Consider the following 13,694-nt stretch of genomic DNA (forward strand, 5'->3'; position numbering starts at 1 on the left):
TGCTAAACTAGTTACAACAGGGCAGACAACTCAAGCCATTTCTCCCTGTGCTCATTCAATAGAGGTCTATGGCTCATTCAGCTCAATGTAAATTGGCCAATGTGAACTTTTTTGCTCGTGCCCTGTTAGTATCCACGAGCACATTTGCAGGCAAATTTTATTGATGTAGGCAAATCAATGGGGTGCTAGTTTACCCATTTTGGATTTCGAAAAATTATTCTCTAAAAAAGCTAGTAGTATGAGCCAGGTTCGAGAATCGAACAAAAATTATTGGGGGAGATAGTTTTGTAAATGTTGACTGCAGTTAATAGAATAAAAACGACCAGAAGACACGGGAACCTAACCGTAAATGCAATACCACCTACATCCACCGGGGCCATTGCTTCAAGCCGAGGGGCGAGGCGTGGGGGTCTGCGTGTTTATCACTGCAACCCCGCCCCTGACGCAAGCGGTTCTTAATACTGACCAATCACAGCCAAGGGGGTGTCCGTAACTATCAGAAATTACGACAGATAGTTCGAAAATTCAGGAGGTGCACGTCAAGCTCTCAGGGGCTCTCCCAGGGCTTTCGGAGAGCTCGGAGAGGGCGTTCCAAGTAGACAAGGGCATTCCAATATGTCAGTTTTTTGGAAAACGGAGAACCCTAAATCGGCCTTTAGGCTTGAATTAAGTTTTTGTGGCAAAAAGTGTCTTGTGGGGCACAAGGGAATTCAGTGCTAGCCTAACGTCACAACATCATCCAATCCGTCACAATTTCATCCGTTCTACCTCATAATCTATTTCCATATAGTTAAAAAGTAGGCCTATATCTACAAATGTGTGGATTCAGATATACATAACCTAACTGCAACCGACGCAAGCATGCCCCACAATTTCCTCAGAAATTGTACCCTCTAGTTGTAAAGGTAACTTTTGAAGAGCTGTATAATTGTACATAATGTAGCTCTAAAAGGTACAGATCTGTTCATGGGCCTATATTTGACTAGCCCATAAGTGTACATGTTCTGAGTTTAGCTGCTCAAAGGGGGAAGTGCACCAAAATGCTGACAAACAAAAAGTGTCAGCAGTGTGGGTGTGTAACTTGAGAATAAACAGTATAAGAGCAAGAGGGCAAGTTACCACCCGTAGATCACCTGTGGAATCACTGACTACGGGCTGGATCGCTGTTCATCAAGGGAATGAATTAGATCATGTACAACATACATGTTTAATGATACATACTTATCTACTAACTTTACATTGGGTTTGTGAGAATTAAACTGTTTTCTTTTTGCACGTTGCAAGTATAGGTATTAGAGGAATTATTGAAATGGTTTTGTGCTTGTGTTCTTTGTTGAAGATTCACAATGACCTTGGAGGATAATGTGTCCCTTGTTACAGTGTTTACTCTTTCAGGGTTAGAAGAGACCATGGACTACAGAGCCACACTCTTCTCTCTCACTCTACTGTGTTACTGTGTAATTATTCTGGTCAATGTTGCTCTGGTGGTCACCATCATCTTGGATGACGACTTGCATAAACCCATGTATATCTTTCTTTGCAATTTGTGCCTCAATGGACTTATTGGTACAACAGGTTTCTATCCCAAGTTCCTGCTGGACCTGCTGTCTCCTCATCATGTCATCTCCTATGCAGGGTGCCTGGTTCAGGCTTTTGTAATATATTCTTCTGCCAACTATGATTTTTCTATTTTGGCAGTGATGGCATACGACAGGTATGTAGCAATATGTAAACCATTGGAATATCACTCTGTTATGACTTATAAGAGGGTTGCTCAGTTGGTGTTTTTTTCCTGGGTGTCGCCCTTATGTTGTTTCACTATGCTATCTTTACTGGCATCCAGACAGAGATTATGTGGGTCCCACATAGAAAAACTCTACTGTGAGAACTGGTCTGTTGTTAAACTTTCTTGCTCTTCAATCACAGTAAACAATATAGCTGGATATTCTGTCATAATATTCTTTTTTGGACATGTAACGTTCATTGTATGTTCATATGTGTGCCTGGTCAGAACATGTTTGGGATCCATAGAGAACAGGGGGAAGTTTATGCAGACCTGTGTACCACATTTACTGTCATTATTAAACATCACAATCGCTTTGCTTTTTGATGTAATGTATACACGATATGGTTCAAGAGATTTGCCACAAAGCCTTAAGAATTTCATGGCCATAGAGTTTTTAATAGTGCCTCCAATTCTAAACCCTGTTATTTATGGTCTTAAACTGGTTCAAATTAGAACCAGGATATTAAGTTTGTGCACGAAAAATGTCAGGATGAAAGGTTAAGCTAGTCTCACTGTAGTCTCATTGGTACTTTGGTGAATGACATTTCAGAGTGCTGTCTACAACCACTAGTGTAACTCCAATACCATTGGTGTATATGTGTATATTACTGTCATTCTAATATTATCAACAATGACTTAACTGGACAAAAATTATGTGGATGAATAAACCCCTGAACCAAGTTATAATCCTGCCAGTAATACATCTCCTTTAATTACTCAATAATCTCACAATAATTTACAATCAAGTTTAGGATGCTACATCTATAACTTTCCAGAACTACATAACAGACAGGCAAGACCTGGTACCATCTCTGACACCTTCCCTCATTTCTGGTCAGGGAACGTGAGAGTGAATGTTTCTCTTCTAGAATTTCTGCCTATCAACTGTAAACTCCACCCTGTGAGTGAGCTGTATTGATCAGAGATTTCAGAATATTTTCCATGGGAACCACTGATGCACCTAGTGCAGAACAGAAAATGACAAGACCTGGTTGGCCTCTCCAAACACAGATCACTTCCCTTCATGGCAGTATCTCCCTCACTGTTGCAGTGGAGAAGGTGAGGTAGTTACAGTATTGTGGAGCAAGCACTCAAGTAAAAAAATAAATAAAATAATTTCTGCTTGTAACGTTGGGATGTTTTTTCAGTGATGTGAAACATGCCTATTGTGTTCTGATCAAATTGGCCCAATTGACAAGCTTTCTCTCAAAAAAGTATGCATATTTAATCTGATTGTCATAAGGTTCCATGTGTCCATGCAGTCCTGTATGTGTCCATACAGGGCACACATAATACACACTAAATAAATACATTATTTTCATTCAATTTTGTATGTTTTATGTATTAACTTTTGTTCACCTGGTGTTCCCAATTCTAATTGACCAGTCATTAGAAATGAATGATTCAGGCACATGCCCATTTATCAGATGGACACACTTCTTCTCCCAGACCTCAAATCCTTGTCAAAAATGCACAACATGTTTCATCTGTGTATTTGTCAGTCAAAACAATCCATACATTATGCTTTTATTACTAGAACTAGTTGTCAAGTTCACAATACCTTAAATTGTTTTTGTTTTTTTTATCAATCACAATACTTGATATTATTATGGATTACAGAATCAGCTAAAATGCAGGTGATCATTTTGGACAAGGAACACAGAGTTAAGATGAGACAAACATAACATAAGAGTTAAAATCATGTTACAGTGTCTAGATTGCTTAAGCATCTAAAAAATGTGAAGACAATTCACATTTTCAGAATAATTACTTTAACACACATTACAAACGATAAAAATGTATTTTAGCAACTGAAAAAACTGTAAATACAAGACATTAAATGACTACCCAACCAGCTTTCTAAACTAAGTGTTGATGAGTGTTGGATGATATCCTGAAGACTTTCTTTTGGAAGCAAATAAAGCTGTCTCCTTCAACAAATATAGACAGACAGACAGATGGACGAGTGGATGGAATAGTTTAGTGATGATAATTGTCTGTCTCGGCTAATGTAGGTCACATAGATGGTTAAATGTTTATTATGGTTCTGAAAAAGATCTCAGCCACGATGAGTACCAGACCTTCATCTTGAACTGTCTCCAGGATTAAACCTTTCTTTTAGATATCTTCGTCCAGCTATAATGCTAGGTTTGGGATTATGGGGTTATGTTAGGTTTGCAGTTACAGTGATGTTAAATTTGGAATTAGGATGTGGTAGGTTTAGGGTTATATTAGTTTGGGTTTACAGTTATGTTGGGTTTGGGATTAGAGAGGTTTTAGGTTCAGGATAAGGGCTATGTTAGGTTTGTGGTTATGGATATTTTAGGTTTGGGTTTAAAGTTGTGTTGTTTTGTGATTTGTATTGTTATTTGACATCTTTTGTGTATTTTATTGATGATTGAATACTCTGTCCATGCATCTTTCTTGTATTGAATCAATAACAGACCCTTTCTTTAGCAGACTGAAACATTAACAACAGCATTGTTAACTACTGTAAACAGTAACATACCCTCCTGCCATAAAAACTTTGCTATACCTCACTCCAGTTTGAGGAAGCTTTCAGGACACACCCCCTGGCCATTATAAAGCCCTCTGCTCACCGGTCACACAAACACCGCAGCTGGAATTCTTCTTCAACATCTGGAAGTCAGCCTGTCTGTCTCTTCACCTTTTTATTTGTCTGTCAGTCAGCCTGTCTGTCTGCCAGTCATTCAGCCTGTCTGTGTGAGGAGTTTCAGTGGCTCACGTTCGGTGGTTTTGAGCTTTTTAAACTCTGAGGTTCCATGGTTCTGAGGATGGCCCTGTGGACCATGATCATCTCACTGGCACTTTTGCAGCTTGCTGTGACAGTCAAAGCACAGGGCATCGGTGAGTCTTTTAATCCATCCCTGCTTTTCTCTCCCAACCAGAAGATTAGGGATGGCATGTTGGCATGACTTTTATTGTATTGAGGATCTAATTGAAATAATGAATTATTTATGAATAAGAATAGTTTGTGGAAGCAAATATACTGATACTGATTAACTTGAGGAAAATGTATTTAGAACTTGATTTATTTGGAAACCTATAACCTTTCCACACAAACACATGTCCTTTTGTATTATCCCTGAAACTGGGTCATGGCAGTAACAGCAGCACAAGCAACGGTTTGTGTGTGTGGTATGTGTGTGTGTGTGTGTGCGCGTGAGAGAGAGTTTTATAAGTGAATTTGTTCCAATGGAAAAAAGTTTATTGCTGGCTTTTTAGTTGCTCCAATCTGCAACACACACATAACATTTACATTCAGTCACTTAGCAGACGCTCTTATCCAGAGGAACTTACAGTAAGTACAGGGACATTCCCCCGAGGCAAGTTGGGGTGAAGTGCCTTGCCCAAGGACACAACGTAATTTGGCATGGCCCGGGAATCAAACTGGCAACCTTCAGATTACTATCCCGATTCCCTAACCGCTCAGCCACCTGACTCCTGGCTGCAATCGGCTGCCTTGAAGCTGGAATGCCATCGGCTGCAGGTGACGCCGGCGCTGCATGAAGTCGAACGTTCGACATGGACTGACTTTATGCAGCGCTGCAGTCGGCTGACTTGAAACAGTGAATTCTGGCGCGTTAATAATAACATTAAATCTGACATACAGAGATGGAGCCTCATTCCATTCTTAAGCCTTAATTCCAGAGTAGAATCTATGAGAATGAATGTGCTGCCGAGATTGTTATACCTCTTCCAAAGTCTCCCAGTGGAAATACCTATGAAACACCACTTACTACACCTTTGTAAGTAAAGGAACCCTTAAGAGCTTTGAATTGTTGCAACAAGAGCATGGACTACAACGCCAAGATATCTATAGGTATCTCCAGGTTAGACACTACTTTCAGGAAAATATAGCCAGAGCAATAGAAGGGCAAAAGACAGGTATTTTGGAAGTGTTCAAAGGTGCAAACAATTCATCAATATGCAAGAAGGTTGTGTCTAGATCATGGGTTGCGCCAAGCCAGTCCAGACAACACTCTATATATTAAGGAGAAATGGGAAAAGGAAGGTGGTCTTTCAATATCTGAAGAATATTGGGAATGCTTATGTAGATTACAATGGGGAACAACATGCTCAAATACCTGGCGAGAATATAGCTGGAAAAATGTGTCCAGATTTTTTATAACACCAGTACAACAACGGACCCAAATACCTAGCACAGCCTTCTTGAGGGCCTGTGGTGCAAATGAGGCCAATCACTTTCATGTCTTCTGGGACTACCCAGTACTAACTTCATACTGGCAAGAAATACACTCTCACTTGGAAGCAACCTTCAAAGTAATCATCCCATGTAGGTTTGACACTTTATACATAGGAAACATCTCATTCAACTCTTGGGATTACAGAGATAAAAAGTTGTTACTTCTGGTGGCGAGCAAAAAAGCAATCTCAAGAAGGTGCTTAAAACAAGACTCTCCTACAATAGGAGAATGGTTAGATGTGGTTCGTGATAAATATAAAATGGAAAAGATATGGTCTAAATGGACTGGGTATGTTGAACATATAGGCTTAAAATCAGATTTTGTTTAAATTTGTTTTTTGTTTGTTTGTTTGGCTGTATTTGTATATGTATATGTTTGTCCATTTTTTCTTTTTCTTTCTTTATTCTCTCTCAGAGAGGTATAATGAAACTCCCCCTATGTTTGAACTGTTTTTATTGTAAAAAAAAAAAAAATGAACAAAGATAAAAAAAAATTTTTTTTTAAGAAACAGTGAATTCTGGTTAGACTTTTTGTCCGACTTGAGACGACGCCAAGGCTAGCTCACTGTGACGTAGCCATCAAAGTTATGACAGTGTTTACAGCATCTTGTGACTGCCAATAATAGTTGACCCTTTTTTACATTCAGAGAATACATACAACAGGAAAGAAGAACTGGTTTAACGTCACTGTGACGTCACCATCAAAGTACCGTGAGATCGATACGAGAACTGCCGGCTGTGTAGCGGCATTTTCTCGAGAGCAACTGCACGGGTTCAAGTGACGACACAGCTATTTCATGATTGGCCAGACTCACACACGACAACTTTGACGCGTGTTTTGTAATATTCGGACACCTTCAGTTTTGCCAACGATCAAAAAAGTTTAATTTAATAAAAAATGTGTTGAAGAAAGGGTTTTAGTCAGCCTCTTCACTAACGGAAAGACTACGTTTAATTATAAATAAAGTAAAGTAAGCAAACAGCGCTTGATCGGCCATGACTGACATCAACGCAGCAAACCACGAGAAGCTGGAATGTCCGACTTCACAGCGCCGTTTTCAACTCCTCCCCGACTGCAAGCGGCTACTCTCGCCGGTCGTTTCATGCAGCCGCAGTCCATGTCGAACGCACCTATTGTCTTTGTGGGCCTTTGTGAATAAACGTTTTCATTTCTCTACAAAATGCTGTCTAATTGTGCAGTAGTATGTGCCTGCTGTGAGCTGATACAGTGACCGGTCCACCGTTCTATCCAACGTTACACAACCAATTAAACTTCATCTTTAGACTCTTAACTTTAATGCAGAGTTTGGATTGGTTAATATTGGCAGTCAATCACTCCCTTTGCGAGACACGAGAGACACACAAGTGTAGATGACGTTACACACACAGTTGAATAATCACTCCTGGACCCTCCCCCCTCACACACGTTGGCCAACTCTGGCAGACTCGCTCCCTCCTCCTTTTTCTACATGAAGGAAAAAAGTATTTATGTTCAAATCTTAGAAATGCCAAATTTACAGGTCACACTTGTAAAAGTAGTTGTAAGAGATACTCGCACCATCAAAAAAAAAAATATTGCAAAAATCCATCTTTCAGTCGAAAGCCCTGTCATCAACCCAATTGTTGTTGAAGCCGTATAACACATAAGGATGACATTAAATTCTCCAGTTTTCCATGCAGAGCTAACCTGGTATTTACTGAACATGTCCCTGTTAATCTGTGCTGTGGAGGTTGATGGACCCTCCTCAGGGTTTCCCGCAGCACTTTCCAGTTAAGGTGGCCGCCTAAGCAACACACGCCTGCCGCCTTAACTACGTAGTCCAAAAAATATATACTAATGCCGTGTTACTCTGTCCTGTTTGCTCCCTTTCATTCCAAACCGTCCCTTCTCTGCAGAGTCCGTAAAGGCCGTTATATGCTTCTGCGTTTTTCGAAAAACAGACACATGGGAATGCCCTCGTCTCCGTGGAACGCCCTCTACGGGCTCTCCGTCAGCCCTCGGAGAGCCTCGGAGAGCTTGACGTACACCTCCTCAATTTTGTAACTGTCCGTCGTAGCGACGGAGAGCTACGGAGAGCTACGGAGACTCCCTTGGCTGTGATTTGTCAGTATTAAGTACCGCTCGCGTCAGGGGTGGGGGCGGGGTTGTCGTGATAGCAGGACGAACAGAATCCTTTGACCGCCATTGCTTGTAAAGTTTTTACAATTCATATTTCAGCTAAATGGTACATGTAAATCAGAATCTGATTTACGGGGGGCGGGGCTAAGCCAAAAACTCTCCCAGGGCGCCAAATGTGCTAGGACCGCCACTGCTGCCACCCACCACCATCCCCTTCTCCCCCATGTGGTCTGTCTGTCCTCCCCGTGGGGGATTGAACTCGTTGCTCCCTGCCTCATGCAGGGAGCGCTTCCCCATGTACATCCATTCCCCCAATGTTAAACCATTTGTCATGTGGATGAATAAATGGTGAAATCAATCACGTGAGTGTCTTGACTGAAATTAGAATTAAACAAACTCTGAGCAGCTTTTCTGGAACCAATAACTCCGTGCTTCCCATCTCAGGGGGTTAATCAAGTCAGAGTTCAGGGTTAGGCTCAGAGTTTATAAAACCTGTTTTTCTGGAAAACATGATAAACATAGAAACATGTTTACTTTAATCACTTAGCAACAGGTGAGGTGTCATTTCCTCATCATTCCTCTGCTTCTCCCTACAGTGTGGATCATGGTGGAGAGTGCTGGATCAAACCTGGTCTTAGGAAATGTGAGTATTGACTGCTACTTAGTTGTAGTACACAGGGTCATTTGACTTGACAGAATGCATTAAGATACTGTATATTTCAATATAATAGTTTTTTATATTACTTCATATGGTTGTTTTCATCCAAAAATACCGTAGTAAGATATAAACAATCTTTTTTATTTAACAAAGTCTGAACACAACAGACAGCATTATTAGCAGTATTGAAAACAGAGTTGCATCAATCCTCCGAGCTGCTGGCCCAGAGTTAGCATTTTCCACGGCAGGTGTTGTTGCTAGCAACTCAAGATGGAAAGGGCTAACGTGATTCCTAAAGTTGGTAGTGTTCCCAACGTATTTCATTTTTGTGTGACAGGCTTTCCGTGTCGCATGCAATGTATCCAGTTTGTACTTCCCAGCCTGTTGGTAAAATCCCAAATGAAGTTCCACATCTCAGCTTTTAAAACGCTTGGAGCGTTTTTAAGGACGATCTCACAACCACCCTCAGCCATTTTGCTTTGGCAGGTATGCGAATCGTGACGAATGACGTCAGGTGAATGAGACCCAGATGAGACCAGAGTCTATCATAGGTCTAGATCAGGGGTCACTAAATGGAGGACCGCGGTCCGAATTCGGACCCAGGCGGCTTCCTATCCGGACCCGGACCTTTAGCCGATATATTATTAGCCAATGGAGTTGATTCATTTTGACGGAGCGTTTCCATTTTAACCGGCAAATTTTTTAGCCTGTACGCTATTTATTATGTATATGGTTTTATTACGAGATGTGGTTTCTATCCAATCCAAAGATCCAATCAGGAGCTGTAATAGCAATCACCATGACAACTCACTCACTCAACGTTGGCCGCAACCTCTGTGGGTCACGCAGGTTGTGTTTGTCATTCGCAACAACGCATGGCTAATCGATTTGCTAATAGTAGCTAGCCTACCTGTTTTTCCTTGGCAAAAATAATGGCGTGACAAAACCCAGCGAAAAGTTGATTCAGAAAAATCGAATTTCAGACAGAATGGACTGACAAGAACGCATTTGTGTTGCCGGTGGGGAACACAAAACAGATGTGTTTAATCTGCAATGAGATGGTGGCCCTTGTCAAAAGTGGTAGAGCTAACGTGAAACGTCACTATGACACAAAGCATAGACACTGAACAAAAGTACCCCCCGAACTCTGGTCTATGGGAGAAAGATGCCCAGGGGCACAGGCACTGTGCCTAAACCTAAGTCAATTTTGAATTGGAGTTAATGGGAGAGGTAAGGGCCAGAAACATAAACCATGGTCCGTTCCGGACCCTCGACTGAATGGAAATTTGGTGAGTGGACCCTTTGAGTTTCTAATTGAGTACCCCTGGTCTAGATGAAACGGGTTAGGCTACTGGGAATCATATTTTTCATTTGAATGTTTATGCCGCGGCCGGAAAATGAACAAGCGACTGCATCGTGTTATAATCGATTCTGGTTGGCCACTGCATCGATGCAGCATTGTCCATGTCTGCATCGCGATGCATCGATTATTCGATTAATTTCCACACCTCTAGTAGGGGGAGAGGATGGGGGGGAGAGGATGGGGGGAGAGGATGGGGGGAGAGGATGGGGGGAGAGGAGGTGGGAGAGGATGGGGGGAGAGGATGGGGGGAGAGGAGGTGGGGGGAAAGTACATTTACATTTCTTCATTTAGACGCTTTCATCCAAAGCTACTTCCAAGAGAGAGCTTTACAAAAGAGCACAGGTCAATGATCATAAACAACGAGACGCCCCAAAAACATTGTGGGGAGCCAAAACATGAAGCCTACATTGTGAAAAGCAAATAACTACCAATGGGAAGAACCATAAGAGCATGTAGTTAAACAAGTTACAATTAAACAACATGAACCTCAAAAGTACAAGAGGGTACCTGTAGAAAAGCAACAAGAATAGAATTCACAGCGAGTACAAGAAGTTAAATCAGTTCCAACTAACCAACAAGAGCAACAAGTCCCTCAATAAGAGTCATTGTGTTCCTGGAGGAAACTCACATCAGGTCCAGCAAATCATTCCTAAGTACCGTAGTACAGGAGTAGATAAGGGAGGTGGGGGTGGAGAGAATGAAAGGGGGAGGGCAGAAAGAGGGAGACATTCTAATGTGAATGATGATGATCAGTAATATATTGTGTCTTGGTCTCCCCCATCAGATGCCTGTGAGCTCACACTGGACCCAAACACAGCACACAGACGCCTCTCTCTGTCTGAGGAGAACAGAAAGGTGACAAGGAGAGAGGAGCAGCCGTATCCTGATCACCCAGAGAGATGTGAGAACTATGCACAGGTGCTGTGTAGAGAGGGTCTGTCTGGGCGCTGTTACTGGGAGGCAGAGAGGAATGGAGGAAGGATTGATATAGCAGCGACATATAAAGGAATCAGCAGGAGAGGAAGGGGTGATGACTGTGTGCTTGGATTAAATAACAAGTCCTGGAGTCTGGAGTGTCGTGATAACAGTTACACTGCCGTGCACAATAAGAAGAGCACTGTCATACCTGTCCCCCCCTCCAGCTCCCACAGAGTAGGAGTGTATCTGGACTGGCCGGCCGGCACTCTGTCCTTCTACACAGTCTCCTCTGACACACTGACCCACCTGCACACATTCCACAGCACATTCACTGAGCCCCTCTATCCTGGGTTCTGGGTTTATGAAGACTCCTCAGTGTCCCTGTGTCAGGTAGAATAGCCCACACACACTCTCACACACTGTGCTCACATAGATGTGATTGAAGATTGAACTGTACACAGTTGTAATTGATATCCCAGAGTGTTTGTAAATATTGGTGTTTGTTGAATGTTTGTTTGGTTTTCATTGTTGAACAAACAACAATCCTGTCTGATGTCAGTTCCACTGAATGTGATAAAGATGTTTTAGACAGGATGATAGAAGACATGCTGTGTTCGTTGGACCCAGTGGTCCTACACCCACACACACACGTGCACACACACACACAATGTTAACACTACATTTAGGACCAGTAGTGGGACACTATTACCCACTTGAATATACACTGTGTGTGTCTAGTGTGATCCCCTCTCCCCCTGACCTCCTCTCTACCCAACACCTCCTCTCTACCACCACCTCCTCTCTACCTCCACCTCCTCTCTACCACCACCTCCTCTCTACCACCACCTCCTCTCTACCACCACCTCCTCTCTACCCACCACCTCTTCTCTACCACCACCTCTTCTCTACCACCACCTCCTCTCTACCACCACCTCCTCTCTACCACCACCTCCTCTCTACCCACCACCTCCTCTCTACCACCACCTCCTCTCTACCACCACCTCCTCTATCACCACCTCCTCTCTACCCACCACCTCCTCTCTACCCACCACCTCCTCTCTACCACCACCTCCTCTCTATCTCTCTCTACCCACTAACTCACAGTGTGTGTTATAGAGGGGTGTTGGGAAGTGGTGGGGGGGGGGGTTAAATCACTGTGAGTGATAAAGAGGGAATTGGAATTGTTTTCCTGAGGTCTAACAGAACGTTTCATGGATGACATCCTCCTGGATGCAGTTCTCTACCTCTGTGTCCTTCCAGTTCTCCATAGAAGCAGAGAAACATGATCACATACAATCTTAACATTGACACTCCTCTATTCAAAGCCATGTGTGTTTCTAAATGTCCTGTTGAGTTCTTTGTTGTGCGTGTTCCAGATGTCCCCAGGTATGAAGACAGTTGTCCACAGTTGATGAAGACCACATGAACAACTGATATCTCTGTGTTGAGCTGAGCTAAGTAATGACTGCCGTTTACATGAAATCCAAAAATTGTTAGACAGGTATAGTAGTGTTTGTGTGTGTATGAGTGTCTACATATTTGTGTTTTTGTGCATTTATGTGGGTGTGTGTGGGTTTGCCTGTGTGCGTAGTTTGTGTGTGTATATGCGAGAGTGTCTGTGCATAGTGTGTGTGTGTGTGTGTGTGGTGCTTGTTTGTGTGCATTCCTGCATGCCCGTTTTGGTAGGAATGTCAGTGACTGTGCCACAGTCCATGAGCTCTTTGGAGATAGATGCAGGGAACAAGGGAGGAGGGAAGGAGGAGGGAGGAAGAGGAGGAGGAGGGTGGGGGCGGAGGAGGAGGAGGGAGGAAGAGGAGGAGGAGGGTGGGGGCGGAGGAGGAAGAGGGAGGAAGAGGAGGAGGAGGGTGGGGGCGGAGGAGGAGGAGAGAGGAAGAGGAGGAGGGTGGGGGCGGAGGAGGAGGGAGGGAGGAAGAGGAGGAGGAGGGTACGTAGGAGGGAGTAGAGGAGGAGGAGGAGGAGGAGGAGGAGGAGGGAGGAGAGGAGGAGGAGGGAGGGGAGGAGGAGGAAGAAGAGGAGGAGGAGGGAGGAGAGGAGGAGGGAGGGGAGGAGGAGGAGGAGGAGGGAGGAGAGGAGGAGGAGGTTGGGGAGGAAACATGTGTCACCAGTGTGGCACAGTCACCTGTGGTATCCCAGCTTGTCAGTATTGTGTTTGTTATTGTTGGTCTCCTCCCCTTGTTGGTCTCCTTTCCACATGTGGTCAGCTACTCTGTCAGTAGAGTTCTCTGTGGTGGTGAACCTTCAGTCAGCTACTCTGTCAGTAGAGTTCTCTGTGGTGGTGAACCTTCAGTCAGCTACTCTGTCAGTAGAGTTCTCTGTGGTGGTGAACCTTCAGTCAGCTACTCTGTCAGTAGAGTTCTCTGTGGTGGTGAACCTTCAGTCAGCTACTCTGTCAGTAGAGTTCTCTGTGGTGGTGAACCTTCAGTAAGCAGATCAGCTGGTTTGGTTGGTCCTCAGGTTCATATTTATTGTGATTATTGATGTATTTGATCAGACATGTTATTGTGCTTTTCTTGAGTTTCTCTTTGTTTCAGCAATGTACAGCTCCTTTACATGTGCAAATATTGTCCCTTCAAAGTGAGATACCTTTTGAGCACTATAAAA

At 43.2% G+C, this 13,694-nt stretch overlaps 2 protein-coding genes across 2 annotated transcripts; both read left to right on the forward strand.

Annotated features, from left to right (window-relative positions):
- Positions 1-1,346: 1,346 nt before the first annotated feature.
- LOC146219584 (olfactory receptor 1D2-like) lies at positions 1,347-2,864 on the forward strand. Its single transcript, XM_084695307.1, has one exon. The coding sequence runs from the start codon at positions 1,347-1,349 to the stop codon at positions 2,286-2,288; it is 942 nt and encodes a 313-aa protein (XP_084551433.1). The 3' UTR covers positions 2,289-2,864.
- On the forward strand, positions 2,729-11,616 carry LOC146219585 (stonustoxin subunit beta-like). The gene is made up of 3 exons (XM_084695308.1): positions 2,729-2,845; positions 8,656-8,776; positions 10,939-11,616. Exons 1-3 carry the CDS (start codon positions 2,729-2,731, stop codon positions 11,469-11,471), a joined length of 771 nt encoding a protein of 256 aa, XP_084551434.1. The 3' UTR covers positions 11,472-11,616.
- Positions 11,617-13,694: the final 2,078 nt, after the last annotated feature.

The sequence above is a fragment of the Hypomesus nipponensis genome, chromosome 28 (assembly GCF_054491055.1).
Source record: "Hypomesus nipponensis isolate SF chromosome 28, ASM5449105v1, whole genome shotgun sequence".
In the NCBI taxonomy this organism is placed as follows: Eukaryota; Metazoa; Chordata; class Actinopteri; order Osmeriformes; family Osmeridae; genus Hypomesus; species Hypomesus nipponensis.

Excerpts from the sequence above, each read along its gene's own strand:
- LOC146219585 (XM_084695308.1), top strand. The coding sequence starts at position 2,729 with ATGGGAACCACTGATGCACCTAGTGCAGAACAGAAAATGACAAGACCT. Across the intron at positions 2,846-8,655 it reads TCACTGTTGCAGTGGAGAAG|AAACATGTTTACTTTAATCA; the intron begins GTGAGGTAGTTA and ends TGATAAACATAG. Across the intron at positions 8,777-10,938 it reads CAAACCTGGTCTTAGGAAAT|ATGCCTGTGAGCTCACACTG; the intron begins GTGAGTATTGAC and ends CTCCCCCATCAG.
- LOC146219584 (XM_084695307.1), top strand. The coding sequence starts at position 1,347 with ATGACCTTGGAGGATAATGTGTCCCTTGTTACAGTGTTTACTCTTTCA.